This window comes from Plutella xylostella, chromosome Z (genome assembly GCF_932276165.1).
Source record: "Plutella xylostella chromosome Z, ilPluXylo3.1, whole genome shotgun sequence".
Lineage (NCBI taxonomy): Eukaryota > Metazoa > Arthropoda > Insecta > Lepidoptera > Plutellidae > Plutella > Plutella xylostella.
Genome location: NC_064012.1, coordinates 15,196,308 through 15,217,523, shown reverse-complemented (window position 1 = coordinate 15,217,523; position 21,216 = coordinate 15,196,308). Strand labels below are relative to the sequence as shown.

Below are 21,216 nucleotides of genomic sequence, written 5' to 3'. Positions count from 1 at the left end.
GATGCCCCAACAATGGCAGACAAACTGAATCACTCCACAAAGAACCTATCAAGGTCGTGATGAAACTCCACCGAAACTGGATAATGTCACGTTAGCAGAATGTATGTATATTACAAAACGAGGTGTTTGAGTCTGTCAGTCGTTTTGGGCAATTAAATCGCGGCATTGCGCCAGCTGTCGTGAGCTCTTCCTCTGCGTGGGCGCGGCCGTGGCCCCCGTGGCCTCGCCACGTGTGCTACACTAAACGTTGCCATTTATCTTTCACGGAGAAAGAAGCGGCTAAATCTAACAGTGAACTAAACAGAGCAATGTTTGACGCTCTCGCACTTTCTTAAAATTGAAACGCATTAGTCATATCCTCTCTTTGACAGCGAAAAGCAAATTCTGTGCAATAACACTAAACAAAAACAAATAATTAAAATGTCTAAAAACAAGGCAGGTCATTTGCAAAACTCATTCACCAAACAAAGACGCGAACGGAAAGCGATAAGAGAGCTCACTTCCCATGCGTATGTCAATACAGTGTTTGAGAACCAACGCAATCGGCACCGACTCATTTATTTACATGCTAAAAAGACTTCATTAAAAAAAAAATGAACGATAATTTCAAAGTGAGTTGACGGGTTACCGGGGAGGTCACTCTAGCATAGGAAGTTTCAGAGTGCGTCCGTCTTATAACAACAGTGAATCGTATATCTCCGTACCGATTGCACGACATCTCATTCGATAGTTTCATGCCAATCAAGTGTAACCCCCCAGCGGGTGACCATTCATCAAAAAAGCAGTTCACAAACAGGTGTCGCGCGTCGGCCAGTCTGCTAACTCGGTGATCCACATGTGCGTAAGCACTGGAAAATCAACCTTTACGAGTGTCCGACTTTTTGCGTCTCGACGCAACAGTCGCGGGGTTATGTAGCGTGTGACATAAGGTCGTTTTTCAACCGACAATAATGCTCCATACGTCGGTAGGCAGTGTGTTTGTCGTATGCCATGGTGGCATTATGAGTTTGCTACAACAGTAACTGGTTGCGTAATACCTTTCTCTGGCGCCCGATTGACAACAGTACTCGCGTATGTCCCGGATGATTGTTGTAGTTGTAAGCAGATACTTATTACCAACGGGACACGGGTTAAGTTCGATTAGCAAGGTGTCACGTAGTATGTTACTGTCAGATTTTGATTTTCTTTAAACAAGTGATAAAACGCGTGTTAGTGTTACTTAACAGATGCCATAGATTGCGTATTTATTCTCGATTTAAACTTTAGTTATCTCAGTAATTACCTACGAAAATTTAATCTCAGGAAGTTTTTAGAAGAGCATGATAATAACATTAAATCATTGCCTGTTTTAAGTTTGTAATAACCGTCATAAGGCTGTTTTTCCAATGTTTTATGACAATGTTAACTCACTAAAACACAAAAAACAAGAGGCCAAAATAAGATACTTATACTTACTTAATTAAAAACTTAATCACTTTTATCTTTTAATTCAGTTGTATACCTGTTGAACTAGAATCTAGATTGTTCTGCAATTACTAAACAATAGCTACACTCGAGTTAATAATACCTTTTATAGAATTTCAAGTAATATAAGTTAGTGGTTAAGTAACTTATTCTATTACGGTGGATTGACTTCCTTGTCTGTAATATTTTTTATTGACGCTGCCATCTTCCCATGTCGCCGGATCACATTGTGTCATTACATTATGTACTTAACTGGCTGTAACATATTGTTATGCGATAAAAAATATAAGTAGGTGCATTAAATGCTTGCCTAATAATATTATTATACATAAGTTCTTTTAAAATTAAGCTGCCTAAATCTCTTTTAGCCAGCATCAAAATAATTAATAAATTAATATAAATTTTATATAGCTAACAAATTGTGCCTTTTAAAAAGTTCTGTCGTATGAATTGCAAAGTAAGTTTTACGTCTTTAACTCCTATTCTTATGGTATAGATTCTCATTTCATAACATTCAGCCAAGCCTATGAAGCATGGAGTAATTTTACTGTTTCTTGCACGGTACCACGAGAATTTACCTGCTAGACTTTTTCAACTTTTCTATGAACTACGTATAATAATTATGACGATTTACATTCGCGTGTCTGGGTGTTGAAGAAGAAACCAACTGTGCTGTTATTGACAATCGGATATAACCTACCTCATCGAATGTCATATTCCACGCTTTTATGGCAACTTTCAAGCTTACCCTTTATTTATTTATTTATTTACCAACTAATAATAAAGATTCTGTGTTGTATACCCATTCGTCTTATATTCTGACATCTTTCCATTATGCAAAACGCTTACATATTCAAAAACCATGTCAAGTTTGGCATTTATGATACATATCGTAAAAATCTTTGAAATTCTCCCAGTCATGGCGAACCTACGAACTTCGATTATGTGAAAGTAGAAGTGACTTTAGCGTGTCAAACTTGCAGACAATTAGGTAACACCTATGTATTGCTGTAAAGTATGAAGATTATAAAATAAACTTTCTTTCGTATATTTTTTCGGGAGTGCGAGTGTTATTTTATTACATATTTGATGTGTGTAGTTTACGAATTATAGCTAAGTATACGAAGCTATAATCTGAAAATGAGCCTCAAGTTGCCTTTGGTTCTAACTTCGGTTATGTTTAAAGAATATAGCTATAATAGACCTGGCAACTATAATAGTAAAACTTCTACCTCATTACGTATGTCAGGAGTGTCAGGATATACATACAGGGTGTCCCAAAAGTCAACGTCATCCCTTAAAGGGCTGATAGGTCAGCTCATGAGAGACCAGAATATCACAATATGACCTTATTAAAAACTCGATAATTTTCGAGATATTGACACTTTTATAAATTTGCTGAAAATCGACACCTTGGATCAGTTTTTTGCGTGCCACCGGTACAAAAATCCATATTGTTAGAATTTGTTTGGTGTTGCATCACCCTGAATAGCCCAGCTATTGATCGCAGTCAAAAAAAATATCGAGTAATGCAGTATGTTTAAAAAAAACACGGTTTTTAAAGTCATAAAAGGTAATCGTATTTTTTATAAACAACTTTGACTCTACATACTGTAAAAAAAATATACCACCCAAACCTGGCACCTTATTTGAAAAGATTGCTCATTTAATGCAGTTTCCAAAATGGTATGAAACGTTGCTATTGTTTCAATTAACATAAAAGTTATTGCTATTTTAGTACAAAACGACCTCGATGTAAAATTGTTTGAAAGAAATGTATCTGACTGAATTTATTAAGGGTAAGTCATGTTGGAATGAGTAAAAATAAAATAGGTGGTGTGGCCGGGAGTGGGAAAAGAGACATCGTTGTCACAGTTAATAAAAAAAACGCATTTTGAATATCTTTCTCGAAAAAAATGGACTACCTCCACATTAATACTAGGAACAAGCATAAGCTGGCTTTTCCAGCGATGCGTCTGGCGAAAGTTAATAAATCGTTTTTAGGGTACTGTATTAGATTTTATAATAAGCTTCCAACAGAAGTTGCTCAAATGCCAGAGAATAAGTTTAAGTGTTACATTAAAGAGAAACTCAGTAAAAAAGCTTATTATAAAATTGATGATTACTTAGAGGACGTTAATGCATGGCTGTGATAAGTAGTTAGCTCTGCTCATATTATTATAATAATTATTATTAAGCTTATATGTATTGTATACCAACTAGTTTTAAGTCTTTTTTTGAAAAGATGGCTCAGGAGTTTCTTGCCTCCGTTCTTCTCCTTAGACAGAAAGAGCCCCCCCTTATCCGAACGGAGAGTAATTTGTAAAAATTGACGTTCATCAGAAAATTTTATATTTGTACGATGAATAAAAAATTTTGACTTTGACTTTGACTTTGACTTCCCCATAAATGTAGCGCATGGTAACGTACATTCCTGAGTAGTGCTAATGTGTGATATTGTACAAGTAAAACGCTTACACATGTACATTGTACACCCACAGTATCAAAAAAAGGGACAGATCAGTTTGTCATTAACATTACCTCTAATTACTTGTAATTTTAAAGTTATTGTTAAACAAAACTCTCAAAATTATGATTATGACCATTAATGAGTATTATTTTTTGCTGATTATGTACTTAATATAATAATGTGGTGCTATAATTTTGAGAAGTTAAAATTAAAGTCAATAAATGTTGGTTTTTTTAAATAAGGTGTAAAAAACGCAAAATATGTTTTATAAGAGTTTGGTAAGTTTTTTCTTAGCTATTTTTGCGTCATCTATGTTACCACGGCTGACCCCACCACCTATTTTACTTTAACTCATTCCAACATGACTTACCCTTAATAAATTCAGTCAGATAAATTTCCTTCAAACAATTTTACATCGAGGTCGTTTTGTACTAAAATAGCAATAACTTTTTTGTTAATTGAAACAATAGCAACGTTTCATACCATTTTGGAAACTGCATTAAATAAGAAATCTTTTCAAATAAGGTGCCAGGTTCGCGTGGTATATTTTTTTTCCAGTATGTAGAGTCAAAGTTGTTTATAAAAAAATACGATTACCTTTTATGACTTTGAAAACCGTGTTTTTTTTAAACATACAGCATTACTCGATATTTTTTTTGACTGCGATCAATAGCAGGGCTATACAGGATGATGCAACACCAAACAAATTCTAACAATATGGATTTTTGTACCGGCGGCACGCAAAAAACTGATCCAAGGTGTCGATTTTCAGCAAATTTATAAAAGTGTCAATATCTCGAAAATTATCGAGTTTTTACTGAGGTCATATTGTGATATTCTGGCCTCTCATGAGCTGACCTATCAGCCCTTTAAGCGATGACGTTGACTTTTGGGACACCCTGTATATGTCAGGAGTGTCTTTCTTCCGTTCTTCTCAAAACAAAAGGCCGTTTCCAGATAACAAGCTGTTTTAAGGGCCAGCTGAAAACCAGCGCTGTGGCCTCTCTGGCCACAGCACACGCTGAGATGGTGCCTTTTTGACGCTATGGAGAGCAACCATGTTGTATCGTATCGTATTGTATTATTTTCTGATTTAATTTTTTTGTAGTATTCTTTTTGTTTCTCTTTTTATTGACCAGTGTGTCAAATTAATGTTTCTTTCTTTTATGTATTTAAAGTATGATAAATGCAACATTTGACTTTGACTTTGTTAATAATGAATACGCCTTCGCTTACCCAGTAGGAATGTATGACGCGAGACTTTTAAACATTACCTACTTTCTTATACGTATCATATCGCAAGAAAAACGCTGCTCAATCTTTGTAGTTTCGTATAAGCAATGTCCATTTACAGGTAATTTTCAAATACTTATGCTGTGTAAATAGCAGTTACGAAATCTGTAATTGTAATTATGCATTTAAATATTGTGAGCAACCTTTAAGATGGAATTCTGCAAAACGTTGCCATTCGCCGAATATTTGTTTTAATTATCTTAATTTGTGTCATTCGTTCAGTTCTGTGTTCATTTCGGAATCTCTTTTATAGAGAAACATGAAGGTTTATTACATTTTATTCATTAGAATATTTTGGTTTTAAAAGTGACGTTTTAGTATGCAAAAGCGATATTTGTCCATAACAACTCCAAGAGTCACCGCTTTTTGGCTTTCTATACAACTTTCGCAACACCCTGTATAGCTTCCTCAATGAGTTGTTTTGAAATTCGCAAACAGTCGTACTTATCTGAGGGCCTGCAATCAACACCCTGACGCCTTATGCTACACTTACCATCCGACATACCACTTACCACGTTGTTAGGATCTGAAACAAATTACATAGTCGTCGGTACATAGACAGTACATAAGCTAGTAATATAGTAGTTAAGTAACGCGTTGAAGATGGTTTAGGCTGCGCGAATTACAAAAGGAATAGGAATGTTAGGACAGGCAAGTAGATAGTCTGTACTGAACTACATAATGCTTTATTAAATAGGCTTTGAAAGTTTCCTATACGCCCTGTATTTTTTAAATCTACTATTACTGTAATGTGAGGCTTTATAACAGAATATACAAAACGGAAAAACATAAAATGGATATAAAACATGCAAAGCGAAGGGCAAAACTATATCTATAACTTTGTAATACACCATAACATTCGCTACGTGGGATACATTAAACAACAATACGCCACTTGTTAAATGCTCTATTTACTACAATATCTCAGTAGATACATAAATACACTCAGCTCTTACCAGCTAGTATCAATGAGTTGCCACGGAGGTACAGGTGGTTCCAATATTTATGATCTCGGTCTTTTTATCATGCTCAATTAGATAGATAGCTTTGTAACTGAATTTATTGATACTATTTTTACATCAAAGATTTCGATTAAAATTCACGTATTCTTTTGTGATCATTTTTCTTATACCTAATTAAGACATACTTGCACTAAGATATCGATGCAAATACTTATGAATTAGACAGTTGTCATGTTGATCAGGGTGGGGGCGATACAGCTGACTGCAGCCTAGTTAGTACAGGTTTGACAGTTTTTCGAAAACTAATAAAAATACGTTCTCTAGCATACAAAGTGGCGCCTCTTGCAGAAACTATCATAAAACTTTTGTTTTTTGTCAGAAACTTATACAGATGACAGAAGAAAACCAAAACTTTTTATTTTCGTAAATGCCAAAACACTAGAGGCTTAGACGGTTGCCAGTGGCTGTACAATGGCTTAGGAGGCTTCAACCAGTGGCTATACTCAATCATGGCGCCACCTATCCCTCCGATTAACCGGCGGTATAGATAGTTGCAAGGGCGTGCGGTACACACAGCGCAAGGTTGTGGCCAATAGCCACCATTATGTGGTAATAAAACAGCTAACAACCGCCGGCCGAATCTCAGTCTTGACACACAAACTGCTTAGCCGTTATTAGCTGGGCCATAAAGGTGAATGAGTTATGTACGCCCACTGTCTAGGGTAACAAGATCACTGTGCAGGCTATAAGTTTAGTATAGCTCACACGACAATACCGGGCGTGTAGGTTTCGTTTCAGTTTTTCTCCTCTCCAGAGAGCCAAGTGTAGGTGAAAAACTTAAGAAGTGGAGCTAGTGCAGTGCCTGTACGGTGAATAATGGCGACTCTCCCACTCCATACAAACTCACATTTATTATTCGCCACTCGAACGGAGTTTTAAAACTAGCACTCCCCATGCAATTTATTATTTCGTATAAGTGCAAGTTTTCCTTCTCATAGTAACCGTAATTCACTTTCCTTATAATTAATCTCCCGATTCTTTAAATCAAGCATTCCGTTCCATTACGTCAAACAATTACATATAAGTACCTACTAATTGTTACAGTAGTTGTGTGAAACTGTTTTCCATTTGTATGAATTAAAATGTATTCAGCAGTAGGTGTGGTTTCATAAAGGATATTCAAATGTCCTTCACGGTATTCATTTATCAATTTATACATAGTACATAAGTTCCTAATGTAAACTAGGTACTGACTAAGTAGAAGTATATAATCGTTTAATACATATTGCTTTAAACATAGCACAGTCTCTGAATTAATTGCGCTACTGAGCAAATTCAATCAAAAATATAGGTAAGTACCTACATTATGGATCAATCATAAATTATATTATATTCCAACAGTCACTATATGAAATATGCAAGAATGAATTAATTTTCTATCTTAATTTCTTAATACTACAATAGTTTCAATATTGTACGTACGTATCACAATTCACAAGCCATCCTAGAATCATTTCAAATAATTGAGTTAGATGCATAGTTATATATATATATATATATATAAACCTGCTATGTATAAATAAAACTATTAAACAATTTGTGAAATGCCTGATATCCCTGTAAGTCCACCTTTTGTACACTTATTAATAAATAAATTCCTGATAAAACCTGCTACATAAAAACAGTGATTTCGGCCATAAATCAGGACAATGCCTTCCGTATATATCCGCAACGTATCTACGGGCAGTGTCTCGAGACGCAATGGCGAACTAATGTTATTCATAGTGTTGCCGCAAAACCGATCGAACCAACCATCGATTCATCGACCATGCAGCATGGACCAAATCGATAGGCTTATCAATAGCTCATTGTTGCTTACAGTTGGTTAAGAGCGCCGATAGTATCGACACTGGAAATCAACAAAATATCGATAATATACATAGTAATACTCTACAATACTTAGCCCCACTTGCGTAGACCTGTGTTAGCGAATTAACTCGGAGATATTTGACATAAGGAGGGTTTGATTATTAATTTGTCTTGCACCGCTGAAATATAAGCGCTAACCTTGAGGTTTATCTTAACTAAAATAAAATATTTAATATTTAACCCCCAATATTGGAGGGTTAAGACTCTCAATCTCAAGTTATAATATACAACACTCATACCATAATACTATCGATATTTAGTTGATTACCAGAGTCGATACTCGATTAAGTAGTTATAGTAGGTATCAAAACTATCGATATACTATCAAACTATTGGAATTCCTCCAACTATCGATAGATTATTGATAGTGTACTATCAAACGACAACACTAGTCATGATATTATACTTTCTCGAGAAAGTGCTCGAGACACCGCGGCACGCGGACAATTATAACACCAACACCGGAGGCAAAACTCTCTTCGGAAGCCGATGGAATCGCCACAATACTAGATCAATCATTTCATTATCTGGACATGTAGTGTAGTTGTGGAATCATTGTTGGTAAACTATGTTCATTGTTAATAAACTCACGGGCGATGAAAAAGTTCCACAGAGAAAAGTACCAAATTACTCCTAAACGGAAAAAGCTAGGTTATTACGCCTTCTGCAACATTGAAGTACATTATAATGGGGCATCAGGAAATTACCAACAAAAAACAAGAAAATTCAAGATTTAAATTAAATGTTTTAAAAAAATTGGCTTGTTTGGTGTTGGATTTTTGTGAGTGGAAAGTTTTCATTGCCCGTGAGTGTATTAAAAAGATTTTAAGTTTAGGCTTAATTTTGTTTTTCGTAGTTATTTAGATGCGGTAGTGTAGTTCTCCGTCGCTCACCTCGTTTTTTTGTAGCACTAACAGAATCCTTCAGCAATCCTTTGAAGTTTTCTTGGAAAAAATAATATTATTAGAGTTAAGTGTGTACTTAGCTATAAATAATTAAATTAAGTATTCTTCTTATCGTTTCGCTGACCAATAAAAGACGCAAAAGCGGGAGTAATGGTTTGTTGGTGTTGCTGTTGGTAAAAAGATTAGTTAGACATAATTGCGACTATTAAGTATACTATTTAATACATTAAACACGTTTATGAAGTCAATCAATATCATTACATAACATAAGCTATCTTAGTTTCAACATTGTATTGAAATCATGTACTTATAAAAGGCATACCTACCTCTCTAGATTACAATTACCTACCTAACTCTTTTATTACAGAGAATTGCCCACTTTTACTTAAGTTTTTATTACCTTAAAAGAGGCAATTAGAAGCGAGTTTTATGATAAAATTGTAAATTAAATGGTTTTGTTCAACTTTCGTTGGAAAGCTAACACTTCAAGGTCTAGGCTAAGAAAACATTCCATTGAAGATCTGCGAGTAGGTGGTATTAAACCTATTCGGTTTAGGTTTAGAAAATAAATAATCTATGATATTTTATTATAATAATAGTATATAATAATAATATCCATTAAACTTAAAATTACCTCTTACATTATATATTAAAAAAAACATTGAATATTTTATAATTTATAAAACCTTTGCTTTGCTTTTACTGATGGGATTCAGTTTTTTTTTTGCCTAGGTATCTATTATGTACGCCATATTTAATGTGAAGATTCATCTAAGTAATCATTTTTGTACAATGCGTAAAAGAGCTAACATACTCGCCCCATTCATGCTTTCGCCTTTACAATATTGGTGTAAAATTATCACTCATGATTCTGTTTATCTGTTACAAACCAGAATTGCAATGAAACAAATAATTAGCCTTCCTACAGCATACGGAATTTCAAAATTCCATTCCGTTCAATTTGTTCGACATCGCTTCTGCCGTTTTTGCCAATGTAGCGGCCCACGCGCGGCCGATTGTACTCACAGTTGACGATAATGAGGCCTCGTGACTTGTTGTCGAGTGTACGCGGCTGCGGTAAGTGTACATGTAATGGAATGGACGTGAAACTAAATACGTATATTTGGATAATATGGATACACACAGTATAGGGAGACTTGTGTGCACCTACAATAAAGTTGTACTGTGACTAAGACTACTATGTACTACCACTTTAGAAGAGCTAATTTATTGTGTCCCATTAGTAAACTGGTATCTTATGTAGGTATAAAATGAGTGTAAAAGCAACGTAGTAGAAGTAGTAGTACGTATAGTACATAGTATATATGTACTTAGTATTAGTATTTAGTAGGTAAAATACGACTTCTTGGTACACACACGCAACTCACACACAAGTAACATAAATATACAGGCAATGATTTATCATTTAACTCAGGTTCAATGTACTCGACATACTGAGAAAAAAAATATTAAGAGCTCTAATTTCCCAAAAAAAAAACTGTCTAGAACTTACTTTTAAGAACGCGTTGATGTCTTTTGTATGGCACCTTTGCAGTAGTTAACGTAGTTTGTTATAAAAAAAACTATTGATTTCTATACTTATTATTCTTAATTTAAATTTCCAAATCTGTAATCTTATAGATAATTAGGGGCATAATACATAAAATTAAGATTAATTTCATGCAGTATTGCTAAAACCGATTAGACGGATAGTCCGCGAAATAAATTAAAACCGTAATAAAACCTGCGTAAAATGTTACTATCGCCACTCCCTGTATTAAAGTGTGCTCTTATTCAATAGATTACCAAAGATGCATTACATTACATACTTCACTGAAAGTAGATCGATTCGTTAGTGCTATATTCTGTTCCCTTGAGAGATGGTATTGCGATACGAAACTACTCTGGTATTCGGGTAACAATGATGCCCTAGTTAGACCACTGCTGTGACGTAACGTGTCCTTATTCTAGATAAACGATGGTAAAGAAGGTTCTAGGACTTAGGTTATAATTTCGTATACCTATTTCGAAGATTTATTCATTTTAATCTTCCTATTCCAAGATAACTGTATTATCAATTTGTTTTGGTAATTGCAAACTTTTTATCATAAAAAGATTGGTTAAAGTGGCATTTAAGAAATTTGCTATATTAGAACGGCTTTTGACTTTCATGATTTTAACAACGCACACAATACGTGAAGACTATTCAGATTTTTTATTAATATTTCGATTTTACGGTGTGTTGCAGAACCCATTTCCGCTTGATATACGTTTTTTTCACATCCTTTGAATTATTTTCCGTACTATATACGTTTCTTTATATTAGAAAATATCGAATATACGTCAGAATACTCCTTCAGCTGGTCCAGTTAGTGGTCAGTTTAGGTGCGCGCGCGCAGGCCTGGCTGTATTCGGAGTGGACACGGGCTACGGCTATAAATTGACAACTCGGCAGGAATCTAGATCTTACCTAACCGTCTGAGCTAGTCCTAGTCCTAATGGGTGTTGTGTGTTAGGTCTTGCGTTCGAATTTACCGAAGAGGAATGAGGTTTTTATTGGGGTTTATTTTAACCCATTATTTAAAAAAAATGGTCACAAATATTGATAAACTATTGTAGATACTAATATACAATAGACTTACCCCATTTCTGACTAAACTCTTTAAATGAAGGTTCTGTTTCATTGTTGCCTCATACAAAGGTACTTTGTTTGTACATTTATCTTCGAATGTTGTGAAAGAATAAAGTCATTTGATTTTGACCGCCCATTAAAACCTAGCATTACGATCTAATAGAGCTTACCGAATAAAATACGTAACCCACTCTGGAACGTGAAAATGGACAAATGTGTTTTGCAGATTTATAACATTATCAATAGCTTTTAATAGTATCAGTGACTTAATTACTCGCAGTAACTGTTTTGAGATGTCGATAATATCGTCATTATCATCAATAATAGTCTCTATGTTGTCTATATAATATACTTTTTAATAACTCTCTGATACATTCATGTTAATACACTCACGGGCAATGAAAGGGTTCCACTCACAAAATGCCGACACCAAACGATCCCAAATTATTCAAAAATTTTATTTAAAATTTGATTTATAAATAGATTTGAAAATTTGATGAACCTGTTAGTTTTAAAACAACCAAATTTGTCCGCGCAACCTCGTAAGCAGTGTCTCGTAGATTACGAAGTCTACATTACCACTTATGTGGCACGCACGTATTGGTTTCTATATCTACGCTTACCCAACGCACAGCACCCATTGTGATGTGTACGGCAAGAACACCTATATTTTTATTGCCGCATACCTCACTATTCCAATTACCGCACCGCTCCGACGAAAGTCAGATACTGCCCTTCATTCCAGAGCTATAACGGGCATCACAAATTGTTCTTACGATGTCTTAATGGTGTTTAATTGTCCCGACTTTCACAAGCTCTTCTGGTTAGTCGTAAAGCTGGGTGGTAATAGCTGTGTTTGTTGCAGGGAGCAGTACATCTTCAACGTGTTCGAGGTGATTGTGAGCACGCTGGAGACCAAGCTGCAGCGGATCGAGAACCTGGACAAGGCCGTGGAGCACCTCATGCGCCGCGTGGAGGCGCTCGACTCGCGCGTCAACGACAACATACACAAGACCGACGACATCATCTCCAAGCTCAGCAGCCTCGACCTGAAGCTGTTCAGCCACATGAGGCCTGACGAGGAGGCCGAGCGAACCACGAGGAGCCAGGCGGCCCGGACAGAAGCAGCTAGGACCGAGGCCGCCAAGACCGAGGCCGCCCGCAGAGCCAGCGACGCGCTCCTGCTCGACCGGAAGCTCGAGTCCCTCGACCAGAAGGTGTCCGACATCGACTCTAAGCTCGTCGGCCTCAAGAACCAGATCGACAACAATTTCCTGCCCGTCGACGACATCAACGCCGAGGCCAGCGAGAAGAAGCCGATCAGCCTCAACGTCATCGAGATCGCCAAGGGTCTCAACACGGAGGTGGTCTCCGAGATCAGCAAGGAGATCGACATCCTGCGCAACTCCATGTCCACCGTGGACCGTAAGCTGCAGTTCCACATCAACCTGGTGTCGGAGAACCTGGGCAAGGTGCTGTACATGGTGGCCGACGTGCACGCGGCCGTGGTGGAGCCCGACGCCGCCTCCATCGACGTGCACAGCCTGTTCAAGAACCGCACCACCACCGCGGCGCCGCCCGCGCGCGCCAGCAAGATCGACGCGCTCGTCAACAAGATCATCCCCATGATGAGCGTCTCCGAGAAGATGGACGAGGTGTGGGACGTGGTGGTCGGCACCAAGAGCTCCGTGGACGACCTGGTGCCCAAGTCGGACGAGCTGCTGACGCAGACGCAGCGGCAGGAGCGCGCCATCGGCCAGATCCACAGCGACCTGCGGCTGAAGACGAACCTGATCATTGAGAACCTGGACATGGTGGAGAAGCGGCTGAAGAAGCAGGAGGACGACGTGGCGACGCTGGCGCAGCGGCCCGTGCCGGCTGAGCTGCTGCTGGACCCCACCATCGACCGGCTCGTGGAGTACGCGCCGACGCGCTACCGCGTGGACGACCCCGCGCCCGACGCCCCCCCGACCCCCGCGCCCGCGCCCGCCGCGCCCGCCACCTCCACCTACAGGTGACATCCTTCTACATACACACCCCCGACTCCTTCTCTGCAACAGCGATTGCGATTGCGCTTGCGACTTGCCTTTGCGATTTTCACCATTGAACCTTTGACTGCAGTAATCCAGGTCTCACAGTGTAGGGTAGGTGACTAATCGTGTGTGTCGCCTGCAGCCCCAACGCGCCGCCCGCGACGCCGGCGCCCGCCGCCAACGCTACCCGCCCCGCCAGCCGCAAGGGAGGCATCATCTTCCCGAGCGTCAAGAACAAGCCCATCATCGGTAACAACACCTTCGCGTCGGAAATTGTCGCTAACTACAAGGATGTCAAAGTGAGTATACTATAATAGCTGTTACATTAATTTTGCATGAAGCTGTGCGTCTATTTTACACGTTTCCATACACAAGACCACTATTCATTGGTCTAGTTATATAGGTATTTTAACATGTTTGCTCGCGAAAACTATTTTTGCGAAAGTCGTATTAGAAATGTATGTTATTGAATATAATTTTATCAATGACTAAAATCAATCATTACATGACCACGTCAGAGTATTAATGGGTGCAACTTAGCAAAAACTAGCTTTTAACTCCGTAATGATTTCCAACACAGGTAATTTATATACGTGTTAACACAACTAATGTGCGAACGAGTAGTCATTGTAGGTAGATAGGTAACAATTTCATTTAATCTTATGATTAGATATGCTAGAAATTATAGACGTCGACCTACAAGTATTAGAATGAGGCTATCCATCAGTAAACTAAGGTTACATAGTCAAGACTCAAGATATAACAATCAACTAGCTCATGTGGTAATGGCAAAATAAATGTATTTTGTTCAATGGTATGGTTGGTCATATCGGCCGAAAAAACCATTTACGGTGGCTGTGATCGGATGAAGAAGACCGAGGACTGAGAATAGCCACCAAAAGTAGTCAATAAATTATCCACCTTGATATAATTGGCTAAATAACGTAACCTATTTTATGTAATTATGCCTAAGTAGTACCTACCTACACAGGCAAAGACTCAATGTCCCATTCATTTCATTCAAATCATTTTCTCGTTTCCAATGTAAAATGAAATACCTACACTACAGTACATTATGTAGTAAAAGCTGTACCAATATTGACAAAGTAACCGAAACCATAATAATGATGTCACAGTCAAATGAAGAGACTGAGTTAATTAACAATGAGATAAGTGCATGCAATAAGGTAAAAAGATAAATGCAATATGGTTGAACTGTAGAGGATTTGATCGATCGCTACCGTTGTACTGACAATTCGCGATGTCGTAACTCGGTTTACGATTAAGTTTATCTGCTGTGACATACTTTGTTGTCAATTAAGACCTAATTCTCTGGTTGCGACACTGTGGAGGCTCTATAGGAGTAACCGGAGGTATGTTAATTGCTGGCGTCTTTGCGGTCTGTCTTCTCATTGTTACTTACAGTAGAAACCTCTTTTAGAGGACTAGAGCTGTTTAGATGCACCTTAAACGCTGCTCATTTTCTACTTAGTGCAGACGCTTTAATGGTTTGGGTACCTAATTGCTCATAGAGTGGTTCAGAAGTGGTCGTGTAATAAGTAAGTTCGCGGCTAACGCTACAATTTGGTACAAATACCCAAACTTATTTTTTTTAAGTCGGTACGTAATTTTTTACATAAGTGTTTGATAAAATTTGATTTTTGTCTTTGCTAAAACCATTATTATAGGTATATTCTAAGAAATAGAGGCTGATTTTTTACGTTCAAATACTCAGACAGCATAAAAAATATTCCCCAGATAACTTAATATATCTAGCCATTGAAAGATCTGCTCTAAGTAAAAAACAACTAAACTGATTGATTGAATTGAATTGTTTATAAATATAAAATCAATGTCACTGCATCCGCCGGTCTATTATTGTAATGATTATAAAATATAGGTCAATGAATCAGACGAGTGTTAGCTAGGTTTATCTACTTATGTTGGTAGGTACGAGTAGGTTACACATCCTATCCTAACTAATATTATAAATGCGAAAGTAACTGTGTCTGTCTGTTACTCTTTCACGCCAAAACTACTGAACGGATTTGAATGAAATTTGGTATACCCCTTTGGTCTAGACCCTGGGAAAGAACATAGGTTACTTTTTATCCCGAATATCCCACGGGAAAACTTTTTAAGGTGAAGCGAAGAGCGCGAGAACAGCTAGTATACAGGGTTATTGGTAAGTAGACCTGATCCTTTCAGGAGGTGATAGAGAAAGGCATTTCCAGTCGATTATACCCTATAATGCATTATCCGAAACTTAACCATTTCTAAGATATTTAATATTTAAAGATTTTTTGAATTTTTACCAAAATTTCATGTTTAAAACCGAAAATAAAAAAACTAGCCATACTTCAATACTTTTTTTGTTTGCTTTGCATTAGTAACATCTTAATTAACTTATTAAAATAATCAAATGTATGTACAAAATTCAACAGAAAAACTAACAAAATTAGCACAATTTAAAGGTAAAAAGTGTGATGGTTTTCAGTCCTGTTCACTTTAGTATGGAAACCCCTGTTGAGTTTTCTCCGCCTTCTCTGATTGTTTTGGCCATATCTTGGTGATACCTAAATCGATTTGATATTGAAATATCTCATTTGAAAGCTTATAAGTTGACAATGGTATCGATTCTGAAGGGCACATTCTAATTTTAACGCTGTCAAAAAACGCTTACATTCCCTCTAAATTTATTTGGCATTCTGAAGGCACCGTTTATCTCCAAAATTAGAGACGTCACTTTAAATTTTGAATCTGACAGCGTTAAAACTATTCAACTTAGGTTAGATGGTCGAATTGGTATTCTGAAGGTCGCATTTTTAGCGATGTCAACGTAAAATTAGCAACTTTCTTCCTAAATTTAAAAGGGGTCTGGAAAGGTGCCTCTTAAAATTATACTAAAATTTCTAAAAGTAAAACCGTGAAATATATGGGAAATCGTTGTTGTAGGTGCATAAATATGGATTTAATCTGGAGTTTAGGTCTTCCTTAAGTAAGTTAAGCAAATTTCAGTGATATAAGTGTACTGTTTTATGGAGAAATAAATATGTGAAATTACCCCTTATTTGTGTTATTTTTACCAACCCTGAGAGTACAAATTGTGACGAAAATCAACCAAAGTAGGGCTCTTGTTGATAGGATGCTTCCTTATGTAAGTACCTTATTAGGTAGGTACAATAAAACTTAATTATTCCTTGTGTACAGGTAGAATATATTTAATCTATTTACTAACCTAAAATATGATTATAAACCAAAAATAAAGCTGAAAATGGATTAAACTATGTATCTGTAACAGGCTACGTAGGTACTTTAAAAAGGTATGTAAGTAGGAGGAATCATTAAGTTTAGGTTACCTACCTTGATTACTGAAATAGAGGTGAGTACTTACCTAGGTAAGTAGGTTTTTTATTATTACTTATGTAAGTATCATAGGACTCTACATATCTTCTCAAAGAAAAGTACCTACTTACTTACCTACCTACTACAAAACTTCTTATCAAAATCCTGTTGCCTATGATAAGATGAACAGTAGGGCTAATTCTTAATAATTGTAATGATTATGATCAGTACATATCTTTCTAACTAGCTAATAATAAAGCAGGTAGATGTACTTGGCTCAATTTGAGTATTCTTACCTAAGTATAATGATTATCATAACATAGGAACTAAAGAGTAAAGTAATAGGAACCTATACTGATCAGGTCATCTCCCCTATATCCAAACAAATTAATGTTTATGATGTTGGCAGCAATAAAACTTTTTGCATTGTTAAAGTAACCAAAAGTCAATCTTTGAAATAATTAATAGAGGGGGTTTGTTAGCTTTACTAACTAAGTTTATTCACTGCCAACTAAGTTTTATTACCACTAGAAAATGAAAGTAACACAATTTAGAGAAGCTTTATTTCATTTTATAACATAGTCACATGTATCTATCAAAGTTCTTTTGTATGAAATATAATAATCTTGTTTATTATATGCACTGACGAGTCTTGGAAGAGGTCGCTTCGAGAAGACAAGATTTTATAATCCTTCCTGGGTTTCAATTTAGTTCTGTAACAATAATAATATGATAAGTATATGAATAACATTAACTAAATTGAATAATTTATAATATTTTTCACTACATCACATAGTGCACTGCATAAAACAAACTGTATGTATAGGTAGGTTGATACCAAGATAGACTTTGATGCAATCAGCGGTAGACAATTAATAAGACTGGCTAATTGTCTCCTGCCCACTGGACCGACAACCTTAGGCGGGTAGCCGGTAGTGGCTGGATGAGGAAGGCCGAGGACAGAGTGTTGTGGCACTCCTTGGGAGTGGCCTATGTCCAGCAGTGGATGATTATGGGCTGATGATGAACCGTTTCACCGCTAAGAGAGATTGAAGTACTTAAGTATCTTTAACACTCAATCATTTAATTTTGTAAATTTTGTAAGTAAGTACTTACATGGGTTTTTCTTATTTTTCACTCTATTACATAGTAAGTATAAATACTAACCTTCTGTTTAGGTAACTTAGATAGTCTGAACGGGAATGCGACTGGATCCTTTCATACTTGTTGATGCAGGTGTTGTGTTTCATATAACTTGCTGGCTGATGTTTTAAGGTTATGTTTGCATCTGAAATTATAAAATATTTCGTAAGCAAATATACACGAATAAGCAGAATATGAATAAGGTGCGAATTTCTCATTTTATATAATGGATTTGAACAAAATCTTCGTAACAATCAACACGAATTCCAAAGACGAATCCGTCAAGTTATATGTACTTAAACATTTCACTATGTTTATGGCTTACCTTATAGGAAAACTTGTGTAATGAAAACCTTTGTAAGCAAGTAGCTATCACGGATAATTTAAGATCTTTCGTATCGTATTTATCACCATCGAATTTTTTCCCGGCAATCGGAGAAAGAAAACAATGAAAAAGTCAATGTATTTTTTTGGGGTTGCCAGTAATTTATTTCTAAATTACCTATAATGAGTCACATTGGAAACACTAATAGTTATGCTTTTCACGATAATAATAGGCTGAAAATGCATTTAGTATATTTTTAAATATATTTTTAACATGTTTTTATGTATTTAAAGTAAATTAAGATTAAAAAAATAAAATAACGACTATATTTCCATGATATCTATATTTCGCTGCCATCATTTGGTATTTGTCCTAAGTATGGGAACACTCATTTTAAAGACGTCAAATCAGCCTATTAAATTTAGTTGGCCGTTAAAATCGTTGCCTTCAGAATAGCAAAAATTAGCGCTGTCAGTTAAATTTAGAAATTTTAGCTCATTTTAAAATTAGGAAGTGTGCCCTTCAGAATCGATACCAATGTTTTTAAGCTGAAGTGCAAATTAAATTGTTTCAAAAACTCAAAAAATTCAAAAAATCTTTAAATATTAAATACTTAAATTATCTTAGAAATGGTTAACTTTCGGATAACGCATTATAGGATATAATCGACTAGAAATGCCTTCCTCTATCACCTCCTGAAAGGATCAGGTCTACTTGCAAATAACCCTGTTTAATATTTATGTGCGTCGTCTACGAAAAATGGGGGCATTCAAAAAATATATTCACATAGTGAAATCAGTATTACAATGTACATATATATATTTCATATATAAGAAGTATAAAATTTAATCGGTTCCTAAGGGATCTGAAAAAAATACACAAGGGAATTCCATATTCAGTATTCAATTAACATTTTCCTGTCTAAAAGTTTGTAATCAGCAATCGACATATCCCGTTTGATTAATACTGGCCTTCAGTTTCAACCAGGAAATTATTCCGGATTTTTATGTGCGTAACGGTTTCTATAGCGCAAAATAATCAATACATAATTACAGCTCCTGTTACCGAAAGTGGAGTTGACGACGTAAACAATTAAAAGATAATCTTAGTGATTGAGTTATAATGGTCGCGGGACTCGCTTTATTCGGCCTTCGGCAAGCGCATAACAGATTGTTCGAAACTACACCGATACGTCTATAACAAATACATTATGTTATTGTATTGTACCTATAGTCACCAACTAAGAATTAATAAGCATGCCTGGGTTTAAATCACCGATTAGAGAGCCGTGCTTTTTTTAGATGTAACCACGATTATTTCTCTCATTTCAAGTTGTCAAGTCAAATTAATGTTCCCGCGTAAAAAGTAGACTGTTATCACGCTCTTATCTAACTCAGTCATCTAAATAGGTTGCATATTGTTCTAAGCCGTATGACGGAGCTGGCTGGTTACGCTTTTAATAAAAAAATGACATCGAGTTACCTGCAAGGAAAGTTGCATCGGTTGCGTAAATCGGGTGCATACATTTTCCGCGCTTTTGTCAGTAGGCGGCAAAAACCGGCCGTTCTCATTGGTCCAATACTCATTTTAGTGTTGCTAGATGGAAAATTAATAAAATTGAACAGAAGACCTTGACCGATTGATTTTATTAGTTGCCTGCTAAAACGGATCAGATAATAAAATTTTGATGTATTAAATGATGGATGTATTTTTTTACAGTCGATAGTTTTTTTTGTATAGGTATTTGAGATAATAGGTAATACCTACTAACTAATTATGTAATTTTCAATATTACCATATTAATTTATTCATTAGTTACATCTTCGGCTACTAGTATTTTGTATAAAATTAACATAAAATTATTGATAGCATAGTTATTTATTGTTATTGTTTATATTTTACAACTTTTCCTCTACGTCTGCAATGGATCCATGGAAAGTGGAATGGGATGGGGAGTTGCAATATCATTATATTATTATGTAAACAAATCACTAAACCATTGGTTAAATCAAGTTTAAAAAATAACTTTTAAAAATCTATACTTACTCGTAGAAAACTATTGGTGTCTACTTGCAGATTACCCAGCAGTGATTTATTCCTTACACCTGGCAACACCAGTGATTACTCCACATTCGTTCTTATACGAGATGTGAACAGAATGTTACACAACTCCCATTCGAGCGCTCAAACAGCCGATTAATCAACGCTATACCTACATATATATAATCGTACTTGTATGTACCTACAGTCAACAAAGTAAATAGTAATCTGTGTAGGTATCCCTGTGCAACACTGTGCAAACGAGGAGGATTTGTGGGAAATCGATGCTGTCCTGATTTTAAAACAAATGTCCTGTGTCTTTGTTATTAGATGTAGATATAATTTCATTCGATCGTTATAATAAGGAATTTGCAGTGGATTTTGAAGATGCAAAACCCAACTCAATATTATAAAGATAATTATTGTATAAAATATTTTTAAATATAATTAGAAACTAGCACCACTTACTCGTAGTTCTACGATCAAACTGTAATTACTGATATATCTTGAAGCCATATCGCGAAGTCGAAACGAAATAACATTGGCGAAGTGTTTAGTGTAAATTTCAATACATTTTGAATCCGAAAATATTTTTCAAAACAAGTTTGCGATACACTGTTCGGTAGACTGAATAGATGTTGTATAGGTATACAACATACAACATCTATTCTGAGT

At 36.1% G+C, this 21,216-nt stretch overlaps 1 protein-coding gene and 1 long non-coding RNA gene across 2 annotated transcripts in view; one reads left to right on the top strand and one right to left on the bottom strand.

The window, feature by feature from the left end:
- LOC105386054 (angiopoietin-related protein 2) overlaps positions 1 to 21,216 on the top strand; it is a 63,551-nt gene that overhangs the window by 30,401 nt on the left and 11,934 nt on the right. The window contains exons 2-3 of the mRNA XM_048632443.1: positions 12,521 to 13,669; positions 13,831 to 13,987. Of these exons, the coding sequence (XP_048488400.1) occupies positions 12,521 to 13,669; positions 13,831 to 13,987 (1,306 nt within the window). The remainder of the gene's footprint in view (positions 1 to 12,520; positions 13,670 to 13,830; positions 13,988 to 21,216) is intronic.
- LOC125491171 lies at positions 17,582 to 18,723 on the bottom strand. The gene is made up of 3 exons (XR_007268164.1): positions 18,502 to 18,723; positions 18,201 to 18,321; positions 17,582 to 17,746 (listed from the first exon to the last, which is right to left on the bottom strand). It is a non-coding gene; the product is annotated as an uncharacterized LOC125491171 (long non-coding RNA).